At 35.9% G+C, this 16,265-nt stretch overlaps 1 protein-coding gene and 1 non-coding gene across 2 annotated transcripts; one reads left to right on the top strand and one right to left on the bottom strand.

Moving 5' to 3' along the window:
• Positions 1-3,699: 3,699 nt before the first annotated feature.
• Positions 3,700-3,806, bottom strand: LOC113868208. Its single transcript, XR_003505235.1, has one exon. It is a non-coding gene; the product is annotated as a small nucleolar RNA R71 (small nucleolar RNA).
• A 5,807-nt stretch (positions 3,807-9,613) lies between these two features.
• On the top strand, positions 9,614-10,206 carry LOC113866892. Its single transcript, XM_027501690.1, has 2 exons — positions 9,614-9,983; positions 10,091-10,206. Exons 1-2 carry the CDS (start codon positions 9,614-9,616, stop codon positions 10,204-10,206), a joined length of 486 nt encoding a protein of 161 aa, XP_027357491.1.
• The last annotated feature ends 6,059 nt before the right edge of the window (positions 10,207-16,265 follow it).

Genomic DNA, 16,265 nt, shown 5'->3' with positions numbered 1-16,265 from the left:
TGAAATTGAACTTCACCTAAGGGATTAGGGTGGTTTAGTTTATCGTTAGGGTCAATGAGTTAAGGGATTAACCTTTGACTATTAATAAGTGAAACCGATTGTCAATTAACCAATTGCTTGAATGTTCAGAGGTTTAGTTGAATTAATATTGACATTCTGGTGAAATAAATTCCTAACTTTCATTCATCCATTTCTAATCTCAACATAAAATTCGTACTCTGTTTTTACTGCAAGTTTCTTACCTTTTAATTGTTCTTGTTTCTTACTTTCTACATGTTACAACTCTTCCAAATTTGTATGGCTCAACTAGTTATTGTTCTGTGAAGTGATACTTGAATTCCTAATTCCCTGTGGAGATGATACTTTGATCTTAAAATTACTCATTACTTGCTGCAATTCCTAGTGCACTTGCTAGTGTTTAGAATTGTAACAACAACATGCAGGAATACTTTGTTGCAGGGCTATCTTGCTCAAGCGTGATAAGGAAAATGTTGCCTAACTGTCACCTCGTCTAGGAGAGAGTGATATTGCTCAGGCGAGGACCCACAGGAAAAATAACATGCTCTCTTGATACCATCTCGCTTAGGCGATGGAGCTTGCCCAAGCAAGCTTATCAGAAAAGAAGGTGTGAGACCACTGTCTGCATATCTCGCTCAGGTGACAGAGCCGTCGCTCAAGCGAGTTGTTCGTCACTCAAGCAAGAGCGCGCGAGGATGAGGAGTATTTAAGAAATTTTTGCATGAGAAATTCATTCTATTTTAAACTCACGTCCTTCTCTCAAACTTTCGCTGAACTCTCTCTTCTTTTTACTTAGATAAAAACCTCAAAAACTTCGCTTCTCTTCAAAGTCAAATTTGGACATTGAAGCTAATTGACTCTAAGTAAGTTTCTTCAGATTAAACTTGAGTTTCTTCGATTGTTTTCCTGTTTTTGTTTCTTATGGACATCTCTTGGTATTCAGGAGAACTTTCATAGTTGATCTTCAATCCTTTTCAATATCTCTCTGTGGGATCATCTTTGAGGTAAGGAGAGTTCTATTTTATCATTATAGTACATTATTTATTTTGTGCTCATGGAGCACACTTACATGAATATTTTATGAGAATATGTTGTTTAGATATCTTTTGTATGAATAATGGATGAAAGATGTGTTGTTACAATTTCTAAATACTAGCAAGTACACTAGGAATTGCAGCAAGTAATGAGTAATTTTAAGATCAGAGTATCGTCTCCACAGGGAATTAAGAATTCAAGTATCACTTCACATAACAATAACTAGTTGAGCCATACGAATTTGGAAGAGTTGTAACATGTAGAAAGCAAGAAACAAGAACAATTAAAAGGTAAGAAACTTCCAGTAAAAACAGAGTACAAATTTGATGTTGAGATTAGAAATGGATGAAGAAGAGTAAGGTTGATGGAGATGGAAAATCAATGGAAAGGAAGAAGAAGAGTAGCAATTCTGGACTCAAAGCACAAGAATTATGGAATGCAAGCTAGGTGTGATCACTATTGTTAGTTAAAGTGATCACTCCAGGCATCAAAGAGGAATACACACTGGGCGTTAACACTCTCGCTGACAAGAGTGAGTGTTCTAGGGAAGACTAAAATTCAGCAAAGCTCTGCGTAACCACTTTTACCAGTGAAAGTAGATGTTCCAGAGAGTCTTTCAGAAGTCTTAAACATAGCGAGCTCTGCGTTACCACTCTTACCAGCGAAAGTGAGTGTTCCAAAGAAGACTTAATTTTATCGAGAAGCGTGTAACTACTCTTGCAGGCGAAACTGGATGTTCCAGAGAGGAGTGTATCAAGGCAAGTTGTGCTCTCGACAGTGTTCACGCGCAACCATTCGACCTCCTGCGTTGCTACTCTTATCAGCGAGAGTGATAGTTCCAGTTTCCAGAAACTACATGAGCTTCTGCGTGGCCACTCTTTTGAAGCAAAGTGACAACGTCCAGAGTCGAGAATTCTATAAATACCAGAAAAAGCTCATATCTCGAGGTCTTTTTGCTCATTTTCTATTTTTCATTTCATTTCTTTGTTGAGAGAGAGTCGGAGAGAGGATTGGGAACGGACATCAAGCTCCAAGAAGAGGGATCAGATTGGGGATTGTTGAAGATAGATCTTTTGCGTTCTTCTCCTTCTTCTTCTTCTTTCTCTTTCTTTGTTGCAATGTTGGCCTAATTCTTCGTAGTTAGGAGTTTATGTATCTTGAATTGATGTATTGATTCTCAACTTTTTCTTTTGAACTTTGAGTTCTTGGATTAATTGAGTTGTTAATTCTATAGTTCACGTAATCTTTGAATGGGAATTCACTTGATTAACCAAAGAGGAACCTTTACCAATGAGAATTGGATCTGTTTCTCTTATCTGAATTAGCAACCGGTATTAGGGATTTCTTAGGGATAAGGGAACTTGATTCTGCAATCTTATGGTTCTAATTCTTAATGCAACTTAAAATTGAATCTCACCTAAGGGATTATGGGGGTTTGGTTGATTGTTAGGGTCAATGAGTTAAAGGATTAACCTTTGACTAGTTATATGTGAAACTGATTGTCAATTAACCAATATCTTGAATGTTCAGAGGGTTTAATTGAATTAATATTTATATTCTTGTGAAATAAATTCCTAACTATCTTTCAGTCATATCTCATCTCAACACAACTTTCATTCTCTGTTTTACTGTAAGTTTAATACTCTGTATTGTTTTGGTTATTCCTTTTACATGTTACTACTCTTCCAAATTTGTATGACTCAAATAGTTCTTGCTTTGTGAAGTGGTAATTGAATTCCTAATTCCCTGTGGAGACGATACTCTGATCTTAAAATTACTCATTACTTGCGGCAATTCCTAATGCACTTGCTAGTGTTTAGAACTGTAACAACAAGATAGCTAGATTGAGCACTTAGTTTCTTTTAATTTTCTACAGTACTAGACTACATTTAGAATTTTTTTGTTTGCAATTAATTGAATAGTTAACTCTGTATCTGTGTAGTTATGATTTCGGATAGAATTTATATTGTTAGCAGTAGTTAGTTTGCACCTACATACTGTGATTTAGTTTAGTTTTCTGTTTTCTTCATACTATTTCTATATTGTTAAGTTTGTATGCAAGGTAGAAATAAAAATAAATCAACTTTGGTCTTTGATCCTGACATAGACATAACTTTAAGGAGATTAAGAAGAGAGACTAGAGCAGAAACTTTCTTGGATTCTGATAGTGAATTAGAGGTTATCCATTCTCCAAGGATTCAGAACACTCTTAGAGTAAAAAGAACACCTACACCTTTGAGACAACCAACTCCAGAAATAGAAATGGCAGAGCAAAATAGAATTAGAACATTAGGGGACTATGCAATTCCTAACATGCAAGGTTTTAATTCTTCTATAATTAGGCCAACTATCCAAGCCAACCATTTTGAAATCAAACCTGCCTTATTACACTTAGTTCAACAGGATCAGTTTTCTGGTAGAAATTTTGATGACCCTAATTTACACATTTCCAACTTTTTACAGCTATGCGATACAATCAGAATGAATGGGGTTAGTGAAGAATCCATCAGACTCAAATTATTTCCTTTTTCCCTAAGAGACAGAGCCAAATGCTGGTTGCAAGCTCAATCACAAGGAAGCATAACAACTTAGACAGAACTTGTGAATAAGTTTCTAACCAAATACTTTCCTTCATCCAAGGCTGCCAAATTAAGGGGTGAAATCACATCACTTGTACAGCAGGAAGGAGAGTCATTGTATGAAGCATGGGAGAGATATAAGAAATTACTGAGAAGGTGTCCACACCATTGCATTCCAGATTGGATGCAATTGGAAACTTTCTACAATGCAATGAATACATCAACAAGAACAATGGTTGATGCTGCTGCTGGAGGTTCCTTAAACACAAAATCTTTAGAAGAAGCCCAAAGGATTATTGAGATGATGACATCCTTAATGTACCAAAATTCAAACTCAAGAAATCAAGGAAGAAACATTGGATATGAAGCTAAGGTGTTGGAAGCCTTTCTTGCACAGAACCAGCTACAAAATTAGATGTTTTCAGAACAAATAGCTACCCTAACTCAACAAATCAACAATCTTCAAGCAAGAAGTATGCCTACAAGTCAACTAAGCTATGATTTCTATGGAGGAAATCATGCAAATGGTGCATGTGATGCATCTATAAGTGAAACACAAGAACAAATGAATTATATGAACAATTTTTAGAGACAACAATCCTCATTTCCTCTTGGATTTCAATTTTCAAATAATAGAAATCAGCAGTATTCTAATTGGAATAATCAATATTCTGCTACCAAGAATTCTAATTTTAATTTGCCTTTTTCTAATGCAGGTCTAGCAACACAACAGTCATATTTTCAGAGAAATCCATCTACTTAATCTCAAGGAAATCAGAAGTTTGCCAAACCTATGAATGAAAGGTTGACTGAGATGGAAGAAACCATGCTGCAATTCATGAAGGTGACCCAAACAAGCTTCAAGAACCAAGAGGCTTCTATGAAGAAACTAGAAACACAAATTGGACAGTTAGCTGAACAACTGTCCAATAGGGATGAAGGAAGATTTCCAAGCAATACAGTGATCAATCCTAAGGAGCAATGTCAAGCCATCACTACAAGGAGTGGAGCTATAGTTGCAAGTCTAAAAGCTACATAAAAGAAAGCAAGTGATGCAGTTGAAGAAAGAAGAATTGAACAAGATCTGCAACAAGGAAATTTCAGATTATTACAGAAAGAGCATTCAGAAGAAAAACTAGAAGCTTCTACAAATTTTGAGAGGAAGACAAAGAAGCAACTCTTTGAAGATGCTTGCAAGTTAATAGATCCAGAAAAATACAAGAAGCTGCCTTATCCTCAAAGGGTCCAAAATCCTAAACAGGAGGAACAATTTAAATGGTTTTTGAATGTTTTTAAGAAATTACAGATTAACATTCCTTTTGCAGAGGCCTTGGAGCAGATGCCATCATATGCAAAGTTTATGAAAGAACTACTTTCCAGAAAAAGGAAGCTAGAGCATGACAAGACAGTACCCTTGACAGAGGAATGCAGTGCCATTCTCAAGAGAAAGCTTCCCCAAAAACTGAAGGACCCAGGATCATTCAGCATTCCATGTGAAATAGGACATTGCACTGTGGGAAGAGCATTGTGTGATTTAGGATCCAGCATTAACCTAATGCCATTGACTATCATGAAGAAATTAGGGATAGAAGAAGTGAAACCTACCAATATCACACTACAGCTAGCTGATAGATTCTACACTTATCCTTATGGAGTAGTTGAAAATTTATTGGTTAAAGTTGATAAGTTCATTTTCCTTGCAGATTTTGTCATCTTGGACATGGAGGTGGATGCTAATATACCTTTGATCCTAGGAAGACCATTCCTTGCAATAGGGAAAGCTCTAATAGATGTACAAAAAGGAGAGCTCATGCTTAGAGTTCAAGATGAAAAGGTAGTGTTTAACATTTTTGAAGCATTGAAATATCTGGCTGAAGATAATTCATGCATGAGAGTAGATATATTAGATTCTCTTGTTACACATTATCCTATTAATGAACTTGATGAAAATTCTGTGTTGAGAGAAACCATAGTTGTAGGAAATACCAATTCTGAGATTTGTAGAGCAAAACAAATGATAGAAATTGAGCAACAATTAGACGCTCTACCAATTCTAACACCTGCAGAAAATTTAGTCAAAGAAGAGCTGAAGAAAGAAATGAAAGAAGATCAAAATCAGAAGCTAGAGCTCAAGCAACTACTCTCTCACTTGAGATATGCTTTCTTGGATGAGAGTCACAAAAATCCAGTCATCATCAACAATGATCTCAAGGAGGAAGAAAAGGAAAAGTTGCTTGTTACTTTCACAACTGTTGTTGCACTGAAAGTAAACTGACTACCAATTGTACTAGTGTTGTTGTAGCAAGTTATAAAAAATCCTAGAATCAAATTGAGTTCCAAGTAACGTCCTCAGGGAATAAAGTTCTCAATTACCACTTCACAAGATCACAATTAGTTGAGCTTTACAAATTTCAGATGGATTTGGTATGAATGTATCAAAAACGAAATTAGAAAGTAAAACAAAACAGTTAGTACAAAAGTGTATAGTAAACAGATGTAGAAAGAGTAGTTAGGAAATTGTTTCACCAAAACTTCAACATTGAATCAATAAAGTTCTGAACTTTCAAGCATTTAGATGGAATGACAATCAGTTTCACGTTATATTAATCAAAGGACAATCCCTTGCCTCAATGAATCTAGCATCTAATCAAATCACTCTAATCCCTTAGATCTAATCCAATCAAATGCTGCATTAAGTTTGAGAAACCAAAAGATTGCAAGATTAAGATATCTTATCCCTTAGAAACCAATAACCTTGGCAATTAATTCAGATCTGAGAAACAAATTCAATTCCCATTGATAAGAGTTCCTCTATGATTAGTTGATCAAATTTCCATTCAATCACTACTTTAATAGCATAATCAATCACTCAATCCAATCCAAAACTCAAAGTTCAGATCCAAAATCAATTCAACATTTCTATTTCAGATTCACAATTCCTAACTACAAAGAGTTTAAGCAAACATTACAAAAAGAGAAGAGAAAAGAAGAGAAGAGAAGAGAAGAAGAGAATGAACAAAGAAGAAACATCTTCAAGCCAATCTCCAATCTGATCCCTCAAGAAATGAAGCTTGGTGTTCGTCCTCAATCTCCCTCTCTGACTCTCTCAACAACAAAAACAAATGGAAAATGAAAAATGAACAAAAAACTCCAAAATTTCTGAGCTAACTGTCTTTTATAGAATTCCCGCTCTGCTGGCGTGATTACTTTTGCTAGCAATAGTAATCATGCAGAGGCTAATTCTTCATTTCCACTTGCACGTGTTCACTTTTGCTGGTAATAGTAGCCACGCACACTTCAAAGCGTTCACTTTTGTTGAAAATAGTAGCCACGCAGAAGCTTCCCTTACTAATATCATGCGCGTGTTCACTTCTGCTAGAAATAGTGAACACGCAGAGGCTACCTTCTTGTGCATGTTCACTTTTGTGGATAATAGTGAACACGCGCAGCAATTCCTCTTGGAGGACTCTCTGGAACGCTCACTTTTTTCAGAAAAAGTGATTACGCAGAAGCTCTTCTTCATTTTATGGTTCTGGAGTGATCACTTTCACCAGTGAAAGTGATCACTCAGAGGCTATTCTTCAATTATCAACTTCTTTCCTCCAATTTTTGCTACTTTTCTTCTATTTTTCCTTTGATCATCCAATCCTCATGAACTTAGCTCAGAATTCCCTACAAAAGTATACTTGAATTGTCACTTTTTACATAGAAAATCAATGAATTTTAAAATAACTTTGTTTAAAAGTGACATGCAACATTTTATTATTTTTTTTAAGGCTTTTCTACTATTTCTAGCATGTTTTCTTTATTAATTGCACTAAAAACTATTGTAAAATACTAGTAAAATATGGATTCATCATTACTGAGAATTCTGAGAAAACATAAATCAGCAATAGGCTGGAGTATTTTATACCTGAAAGGTATAAATCCTTCTTTTTGTAAACATAGAATTTTATTTGATGAGAAATTTAAGCTAGTTGTGCAGCCACAAAGAAGGTTGAACCTAGCCGTGAAAGAGGTAGTCAAGAAAGAAGTCATGAAGTTGTTAGATGCAGGGATCATCTATCCAATTTCTGACAGCCAATGGGTGAGTCCAGTCCAAGTTGTCCCTAAGAAAGGAGGGATGACAGTTGTAACTAATAAGAAGAATGAGCTCATACCTACTAGGACTGTCACTAGCTGGCGCATGTGTATTGTCTATAGAAAGTTAAATGATGCAACTAGAAAAGACTATTTCCCACTACCATTTACTGACCAAATGCTGGAAAGACTTGTTGCACATTCCTTCTACTATTTTCTTGATGGGTATTCAAGATACAACCAAATAGCAGTGGATCCTATGGACTATGAAAAGACTGCTTTCACATGTCTATTTGGGGTCTTTGCATACAGAAGAATGCCATTTGGACTATGCAATGCTCCTGCCACCTTTCAAAGGTACATGCTTTCCATTTTTTCTGATTTGGTAGAAAACATCATTGAAGTGTTTATGGATGACTTCTCTATTTTTGGTAATTCATTTGATGATTGCTTAGCTAATCTATCCACTGTTTTGCAGAGACGTTAAGATACTAATCTTGTATTAAATTGGGAAAAGTGCCATTTCATGGTCCAATAGGGCATTATCCTTGGCTATAAAATTTCAGAAAAAGGAATGGAGGTGGACCAAGCAAAAGTTGAAGTTATTAGTAAACTGCCTCCACCAATTAATGTCAAGGGAGTTAGGAGTTTTTTAGGACATGCTGGTTTTTATAGGAGGTTTATCAAAGACTTTTCTAAAATTGCAAAACCTCTTAGTGATATACTTGTGAAAGATGCTGATTTTATATTTGATGATGCTTGTTTGCATGCATTTTCTGTTTTGAAAGAAAAACTGATTTCTGCATCTATTCTTGTAAAACCTGATTGAAATTTGCCTTTTGAATTAATGTGTGATGAAGTGATAATGCAGTAGGAGCTATTTTAGGACAGAAAAAGGATAGAAAATTGCATGTCATATATTATTCTAGCAAAGTTTTAAATCCTGCACAAGTGAATTACGTAACCACGGAAAAAGAACTCCTTGCTATTGTGTTTGCCTTTGACAAATTCAGATCATATTTGATGGGATCAAAAGTTATTGTGTATACTGACCATGCTGCGCTTAAATACTTGTTGTCAAAGCAGGATGCTAAGCCAAGGTTGTTGAGATGGATTTTACTGCTACAAGAATTTGAGCTAGAAATTAGAGACAAAAAAGGAAAGGAAAACGGGGTAGCTGATCACCTGTCTAGACTTCCACTTGAAAGTCTAACCCCTAACTCCTTGGAAATTAATGAAGAATTTCCAGATGAAAGGCTTTTTGCAGTAAAAGAGATACCTTGGTTTGCTGACATTGCAAACTTTAGGGCTATTCAATTCATTCCAAAGAGGTTCACTTGGTAGCAAAAGAAGAAGTTCTTACATAACAGTAGATTCTATGTGTGGGAAGACCCATACTTGTTTAGAATTGGGGTGGATGGTCTAATTAGGAGGTGCATTCTAGAAAGTGAGCAATCTGAAATATTATGGCATTGCCACAACTCAGAATATGGAGGCCATCATGCAAGTTCAAGGACTGCTGCAAAAGTCTTACAAGCAGTTTTCTTTTGGCCTACACTCTTCAAGGATGCTAAGAAGAATGTTGAAAGCTGCGATAAATGTCAAAGAATAGGCAACATCTCTAGAAGGCATGAGCTGCCATTGACAAACATTTTACAAGTGGAGTTATTTGATGTATGGGGGATTGACTTCATGGGACCTTTTCCCCCATCATTTTCTCATGAATACGTCTTAGTGGCAGTGGATTATGTTTCCAAATGGTGGAAGCCATTCCCACAAGATCAAATAATGCCAAAGTAGTGATATCCAGAAAGAACATTTTTGCAAGGTTTGGAGTACCCAGATTTCTGATAAGTGATGGAGGTGCTCATTTTTGCAACAAATATCTTGAAGCAGTATTAATGAAGTATGGTGTGAAGCACAAGGTTGCTACTCCATACCATCCACAAACAAATGGACAAGTTGAAGTGTCAAACAGAGAAATCAAGCAGATTTTAGAGAAAGTAGCGAGTAGTTCAAGAAAAGACTGGTCAAAGAAACTAGATGACTCTCTATGGGCATATAGAACTGCCTTTAAAACCTCAATTGGTATGTCACCTTACCAATTAGTTTTTGGAAAGACATGTCACTTACCTTTGGAGTTGGAGCATAAAGCTTATTGGACTACTAAATGGCTAAACTTTGATTTACCCAGTGCTGGAAAGAAGAGAATTCTGCAATTACATGAATTAGAGGAGTTTATCGACATCAAGCCTATGAGAATGCAAAGTTGTACAAAGAAAGAACCAAGAGAATTCATGACAAATTCATCTTGCAAAGAGAATTCAAACCTTGATAGCAAGTACTGTTGTTTAATTCTAGATTAAAATTATTTCCAGGGAAACTTAGATCAAGATGGTCTGGACCTTTTATGATCAAAGAAATATCTCCCTTTGGAGCAATTCTGATTAAGGATCAAAAGACAGGAAGAGAATTCAAGGTCAATGGCCAATGATTGAAGGCCTATCATGGAGAAGAATTTGCAAGGAATATCTCCTATGTCAAACTGGTTCCCCTTGAGTGAGGAACATTTAACGTCAAGGTAGTGACGTTAAAAGAGCGCTTTGTGAGAGGCAACTCACATTGCTAACTCATTTTAAGCTTTCTGTATTGTTTTAGAATTGTGCATATTCATGTTTTACAATTTTTGCAATTTTTGCAATTAGAATTCTGTTGCATCTGGTTTTCTGATGTGAATTTGATAAGGGATTAGAGGTTTGATGTTGTGAGAGTGAATTGAAAGGATTAGAGTGTGAAAAGTAAGCTAATTGAAGTTTTAGAGAAGTTTGATTAATGAAAGGAGTCACTATTTTGCAGGAAAGGAGTCACGCAGAGGCTGTATTTTGATGTTCCCCTCTAGAACAATCACTTTTGCTGATAAAAGTGATCACGCAGAGGTTCACGCAGAAGAACACTCCTCTGGACCATCCACTCTTACTTATAAGAGTGATCACGCTAGTGTCTGAAGGAAACACTTCCCTTTAGAACGCTCAGTTTCCCTGAACAGAGTAATCACGCACAGGTAAATTTGAAAAATTTTGTGTGCGTAGCTTGCGCGTTATCACTTTGCCTAACAACAGTGATAACGTGCTCCTTACCCAGAAATATCTAACTCTCTAGAACACTCACTCTGATTAGAAATAATAACCACGCTGAACGTCTTAAATACTGTAACGTTCACGTTTCACTTTGAAAGTGGTCACGTGCTCACGCATGGCTATAAATATTCCCTAAAGTGAACACGCACACACCTTTGCACCTAAAAATTCTCCTTTCCTCTAAGCATTCTCTACAATTTCACTCCTTGTGTGCGTCAACCAACAACAGCAAGTACATTTCTCACACATTTTTGCATCCTCTTGCCAGGTACGCTGCCCTCCTCTCTTTGAAACGATGGATTAGGGTTTTTCTACGTTAAATGTTTGGGAAAATGTCGGATAGGGATAAGGGGGCATTGTTTTGATTTTATTTTATTCACCAATAGAGAGGATAATACTCTGAATAGGTTTTCCTGTTATTCATGATATTTTTAGGAAGATTCGAATCTGCATTGTGCCATTACTCTGAATAAAATTCTGCAGAAAAGATGTTGACCTAACGAGACTTCACTGAAAAAAAAAATAGTTGCATTAAAAATCTGTGAATGTAATTGTTTGTAAATTGTTAATAACCTGTACCAAAATTAATTGTGTGAAAACAATTACATGACAATAGTTCTGCTCATTTTTTTTGAAACTAGTTTTACTAACAATGGGTGAGTGCGGTATCATGTTTGAAAGAGTGGTTAAGACCTGTGATGATCTATCTGCGTTAACCTGATATGTTTTTGAGAGTGTGCACTCTGAAATTACAAAGTAAGGATATCAAATTAAAAATTCTCTGAAGGTGATTGTTCAATTCTGTGCAATTGTGCTTTTATATTTGCCTATGGATATACCCTGTAATGCTAAAACAGACTTTTACTGAAAGAACAAAATCTTGATGAAATTATCCTTCTGCATTACCCTGAGATATTCTGATATTACATGCATTCTGAACCTACAAATTAGTTTGATTGCTCAGTGTTGTGTATAAGTAATTAAGCATCTATGTATTGAAAAATTTAACTGTCAGATTGCTTTTTTATTGCAAAACACTGAAAATAGCTAGAACTTCCATGAATACACCAGTTGGATCTTCCAGGAAAAATCAAGCTGGGTCTTCCAACAACACTCCAAGGAGATCTTCCAGAAACACTCAAATTGGATCTTCCAAGAACACTCCCAAATCAAAGAAGGCCAGAACAGATGGTGCCTCAGCTTCCTCACCAATTGAAGTGTGTGATCCAAGGTTCAGAAGTATTGCTCATAAAAACTTTTTCAGAGCTAATATTTTGAGGAGGAAGATTGTCCCTGATAAAGCTTTTGAAATTGCCTATGGAGAGAAATAACTCAGGAGTTTTATGCCAATGCTGTGAGGTTCAAAGGAGACCAATTCCCTAAGTTCAACACAATGGTAAAGGGAATGAGGGTAGACTTCACACCTGCCAATATCAACAGGGTGCTAAACATCAATTTTGTAAAGCAACATGCACAGCTGGAATTTAGTGCATTCAAGAATAGTCCTGACATTGACTATATGTGCAGATCTTGGAGAAGATTGGAAGGCCAGGAACAACTTAGAAGTTGAACCAGGCCAAGAAGCCAAAATGCATAATCACTAAGAATTTGTTACCTTTCGCCAAAGTGTGGAGCATGTTTATACTGAATTCTTTCATGCCAGTAAAGCACAACTCAACATTGGCAATGAAAAGGGCTGAGCTACTTTTCGCCATAGTCACAGACATGTATATAGATGTAGGGAAAATCATCAGTGAATGCATCATCAACATCCTGAAGACCAAGAGGATTCACTAGCCTTTCCATCAGTAATCACACTACTTTGTGAAGATGCAGGGGTGGAGTTTGGAGACTATCAAGAAAGGATTAGATCTGTGCCTCCCATCTCTGTGTCCATAGTGAAAGAAATATATGCTACCACATCTTGCACCTCAGCATCCCTCATTCCTTCTCAATACAGAAAGGAAAAATCAATGATAATGAAGGACTCCTTAAAGTTGATGGCTGAGAGACAGAACCAGCTAGTAGAAAGGCAAACTGAGCTGTACAATAGTGTCAAATCTGGCATAATGCTACTGGAGTGTGTATTGCTGAATCTTGGTCAAAAATTGGGAATGACTAAGGAGGAAATGTACCATACTCCTGATTTGGCAGAGAATGCCCAGTGCCTTTGCTCTTCAGTTTTTAAGGATTTACCAATATACAAAACTCACTTCCCACAGCCAACTAAGAAGTGGTGGAGGAGGAAGAAGATGAAGAAGAGGAGGAAGATGATAAAGAAGAAGAAACCTCCGAGGATGAGGATGAAGCAGAAGAATAGATTAGGATTTTTAATTCTGTTTGTTTTTAATTTCAGTTTATGTAAATTTTAACAATTAGGAGTTTTTGTTTCTGTAAATGCAGTAGTTGTTCAGAACAATTTTAATACTTTTCAGTTGTAATGAAGTTTAGTTTCTGTTAAGTTTTATAATTCTGCAATTTGAATTACCTTATTTTTTTTATGATTGATGGAATTTTGGTGTTTTATGCAGAAAATGTCACAATCACACATCACTCACACACAATGGATGCTGACACTCACATACAATTGATTATGCCCAGTTAGCCTAAATGAACCTTCCTTTGTGCTTGAATATCTTAGTTCACCCCTTTGAGCTTAATAGTCGTTTCTTGAATTTACCTCATTATAGGCCTTGCTGAAAAACCAATTTTACCATTCAAATGAAAAGAGGCATATTGAGTCTAATCAAGAATGAGTTTAAAACTAAGTTTGGGGTGGCATCCACAGTTTATTTGCTTGAGGACAAGCAAAGTTCTAAGTTTGGGGTGGGAAATAGCAAACTATCTAAGTTTTGAGTTCACAAAGACAGAAAGAAATAACAAAAATCTATAGAAAAATGAAAAACATGCAGCAAAGATGGTGAAAATAGAAAAATGTGAGTTCAAAAGAAGAATATGCAGCAAAGTACTGCAGAAAAAGGAATGAAAAGAAAATAGTATATGAAAGCAAAAAGTTTGAGAAAAGAAAAATTTAGAATGTTGCTGCATGAGTGAAATTATATGTTGCATAATTGAGGGAATTATGAAGAAATAATGCAAATCCATGTTAGTTTTAAAGTCATTCACTCAAAATGTCTCTGATCTTTTGAAAATGCATGAATTGTTTTCCATTTTGTTCAATACCTACATTGACCTTAGCCCTGTTATAACTTGCAAAAAGTCCTCTGGATGTGTGATTGACTGTATTAAGCAGAGGAAATTGAGAATATGGGCAAACATATGGTAGAGTGTAGTTAAATTGATGATTTAGAGAGAAAACGGTACTTAAATATTGTTGAATGATGAGGGAAACACTTCCAAGTGAGCCATGATCATGTTTATTAATTGTGCTCATATGAATTTTGATGAAATATATGAACTTAGATAGCAATTCTTACTCAATGATGATTATGCAGTATGAATATCATGAAGAGTAGTTGGACGAACAACTTGAAATTTTTTTTTTGCAGAAAACACAGTATTGGAAATTGAAAATTTTGAAATAAGCAGTGTGTGAATTGATTTTGAAAAATGGAGGAACTATCCTTGTTTAGTTTGGTTTGCTTGAGGACAAGCAAAAATTCAAGTTTGGGGTAGTGATGAATCCATATTTTTACTAATATTTTGGTGTAATTCTAACCCATTTGATAAGGAAAATATGTTAGAAAAAGTAGAAAAACTCAGAAAAATAGAATGGTTGAAGGTTTTCTTTTAATATGTAGTTATTTTAGCATTTGTGAGATTTTTGCTTAGAAATTAAAAATTTAATCTTGTTTTTGTAGGAATAATCTGAGTAAGGTTCATGGAGATGGAAAATCAATGGAAAGGAAGAAGAAGAGTAGCAATTCTGGACTCAAAGCACAAAAATTATGGAATGCAAGCTGGGCGTGATCACTATTGTTAGTGAAAGTGATCACTCCAGGCATCAAAGAGGAATACACACTGGGCGTTAACACTCTCGCTGGCAAAAGTGAGTGTTCTAGAGAAGACTAAAATTCAGCAAAGCTCTGCGTAACCACTTTTACCAGTGAAAGTAGATGTTCTAGAGAGTCTCTTAGAAGTCTCAGACATAGCGAGCTCTGCGTTACCACTCTTACCAGTGAAAGTGAGTGTTCCAAAGAAGACTTAATTTTAGCGAGAAGCGTGTAACTACTCTTGCTGGCGAAAGTGGATGTTCCAGAGACGAGTGTATCAAGGCAAGTTGTGCTCTCGAAAGTGATCACGCGCAACCACTCGACCTTCTGCGTTGCTACTCTTATCAGCGAGAGTGATAGTTCTAGTTTCCAGAAACTACATGAGCTTCTGCGCGTGGCCACTCTTACGAAGCAAAGTGATAACACCCAGAGTTAGGAATTCTATAAATACCAGAAAAAGCTCAAATCTCGGGGTCTTTTTGCTCATTTTGTGTTTTTCACTTCATTTCTTCGTTGAGAGAGAGTCAGAGAGAGGATTAGGGACGAACATCAAGCTCCAAGAAGAGGGATTGGATTGGGGATTTTTGAAGATGGATCTTCTGCGTTCTTGTCCTTCTTCTTCTTCTTTCTCTTTCTTTGTTGCAATGTTTGCTTAATTCTTCGTAGTTAGCAGTTTATGGATGTTGAATTGATGTATTGATTCGACTTTTTCTTCTGAACTTTGAGTTCTTGGATTAATTGAGCTGTTAATTCTGCTGTTCACGTAATCTTTGAATAGGAATTCACTTGATTAACCAAAGAGGAACCTTTACCAATGGGAATTGGATCTGTTGTTTGCAATCTAAACACTAGCAAGTGCACTAGGATTGCAGCAAGTAATGAGTAAATTTAAGATTCGAGTATCGTCTCCACAGGGAATTAGGAACTCAATTATCACTTCACAGAAAAATAACCATTTGAGCCATACGAATTTGGGAAGAGAGTTGTATCATATAAAAGCAATAATCAGAGCAATCAAAAGTAAAGAACTTGCAGAAAAACAGAGTATAAGATTTGTGATGAAATGAAATAGCAATGAAGGATAGTTAGGAATTTACTTCACAAGAATATCAATATCAATCCAATTAAATCCTCTGAACATTCAAGCAATTGAATAATTGACAATCAGTTTCACATATACCTAGCCATAGGTTAATTCCTTAACTCATTGACCCTAACAATCCACTAAACCTCCCTAATCCCTTAGATGAGATTCAATTTCAGGTTGCATTAAGAATTAGAACTATAAGATTGCAGAATTAGGTCTCCTTATCCCTAAGAAATCCCTAAACTCTGGTTGCCAATTCAGATCGGAGCAAACAATCCAATTCCCATTGGTAAAGATTCCTCTTGATTAATCAAATGAATTTCCATTCAAAGATTGCATGAAAAGCAGAATTAACAACTCAATTAATCCAAGAACT

The sequence above is a fragment of the Abrus precatorius genome, unplaced genomic scaffold (assembly GCF_003935025.1).
Source record: "Abrus precatorius isolate BTA unplaced genomic scaffold, Abrus_2018 Scaffold5, whole genome shotgun sequence".
Lineage (NCBI taxonomy): Eukaryota > Viridiplantae > Streptophyta > Magnoliopsida > Fabales > Fabaceae > Abrus > Abrus precatorius.
The sequence above is the reverse complement of the archived record's forward strand: the minus strand, read 5'-3'. Positions and strand labels throughout refer to the sequence as shown.